This window comes from Echinops telfairi, unplaced genomic scaffold (assembly GCF_000313985.2).
Source record: "Echinops telfairi isolate 266 unplaced genomic scaffold, ASM31398v2 ScPeMD7_7462;HRSCAF=8500, whole genome shotgun sequence".
NCBI classification, from domain to species: Eukaryota; Metazoa; Chordata; class Mammalia; order Afrosoricida; family Tenrecidae; genus Echinops; species Echinops telfairi.
In genome coordinates, this window is record NW_022111362.1 from 2,198,756 (window position 1) to 2,200,405 (window position 1,650).

A 1,650-nucleotide genomic window follows, 5' to 3' on the forward strand; every position below is an offset into this window, starting at 1 on the left:
GTATTGTGATGAATTGTATGAGCCCCAATAAATTGATTAAAAAAATATTTCTTGAACCCCCTACTATGTGCTAGCTTAACAATAATGTAATTATTATATCGAAGTTTGGGTTATTTGGGGGCAGGGCAAGGGTTTATTTACCCCGTCTTTAGAAATATTTTGCATTTACATCTGTGATATGATCATCATTCTTTTATATGCACTCAGAAAAATTATTGGGCATTTTTGCTGCTATCTATCCTGTACTATTGTAGAGAACAAACGGGCCCAAATCCAAATATAATTTATAGAGATGCCTTTATAACATATTTTAAAATGACAAAGACAAAGACAATTAATCCAAATGAGGAAGACCAGGAAAGAGATCATAATGGGATCCAAATATTTCCAGAGAACTGACTGCTTAAATAGGACATGGGAGTGCAAAGGAAAGTGTTACAAAGGCATAACTGGCAGCAGATCAGTACATCACAGTTGCAGGCGGGACTACAGAAGCAGGAGTGGGACCACAATTGGGACATGTACATTATAGATAGATAGGAGAATTACAAGATTGGTTGAAGGCCTTCCAACCAAGGCAGTCAGGGTATAACTCATAATCATATGATGCTAATATCTCAGTTCCAATCAAGGACACACTCAGGCAAGTCCTAAGGACTAGCTAGGCCTGTCCTCCCTGGACTGGCTAGGGAAATGGTAGTAAATCACTTTGTTATGAATTCTACTTGAGGGCCAGGCTATTCACATAGTCAGTTAATGGTCAGAAATAATTAAAATAGAGACATAATACATATGGAGATTAAAAAAATAGATTTAACGTTTTCATTGTAACTTTAGCCTCCCACAAAATAGGTGCTCTGAATTTAAGCTTTAATACAATCCCTTCCCTTGATCCTGGATTTTATTGAAAATCCTTTGATCACATTCAGGAAGGTGTGTTAATTCTACATGGGCTAGCTGACACCTTCCTTAAATGGTTGTTTGTTATTTTAAAACAAGCCTTTAAAACCTCAGTTGCTATTTCTAATAGCCAGGCACCATTAGATTTCTTCACCATGTTTTACTATATCACCCGTATCTTCAGTGATCATTTCATGAAGGTAAATATCAAACAGGGTCATCTTATAATAACTAATTGTTCTGAGAATAGGATTTACACCTTAAGGTGTGAACTCAAAATCCATTCCTATATCTCTGACCCACTTCAGAGACAGCTTATTTGCTTCTTGGGAAATAATATGATAAGTAACTTCCATGGACATTTAATAGTCCTAATAATATCAGAGATAAAAACATTATTTATATAAATATTTATATTATATAAAATAATTTTTTAATCTCTGATATTATTAGGACTATTAATTTCATATATATATGAAAACCTTTTAGGATAAAATAAATGGAAATGTTCACTTATGCAAATAAACAAGATTTAAATGGTAGACACTCTACAAAAACAATGAAAATTATACACAAGGAAACACTTTCAGTAATACTCATTCACTAAGCAAAATTATTAGTCTGAGAAACCTGAGGCTAGTAATGAACAAAGAATATAGCAATATATGTCAAATATATTATAGGCCTGAATAGTTAATTATCAGGCAGATGGGAAAACAATAGGGATTTGAATAATGCCCGATGATTTAA

General features: G+C 33.4%; 1 protein-coding gene across 1 annotated transcript in view; it reads left to right on the top strand.

Annotated features, from left to right (window-relative positions):
* Window positions 1-1,055: 1,055 nt before the first annotated feature.
* Window positions 1,056-1,650, top strand: part of LOC101639807 (transmembrane protein 254-like) — a 44,995-nt gene continuing 44,400 nt past the window's right edge. Inside the window, exon 1 of the mRNA XM_045283531.1 lies at window positions 1,056-1,100. Coding sequence (XP_045139466.1) covers window positions 1,056-1,100 — 45 coding nt within the window. The remainder of the gene's footprint in view (window positions 1,101-1,650) is intronic.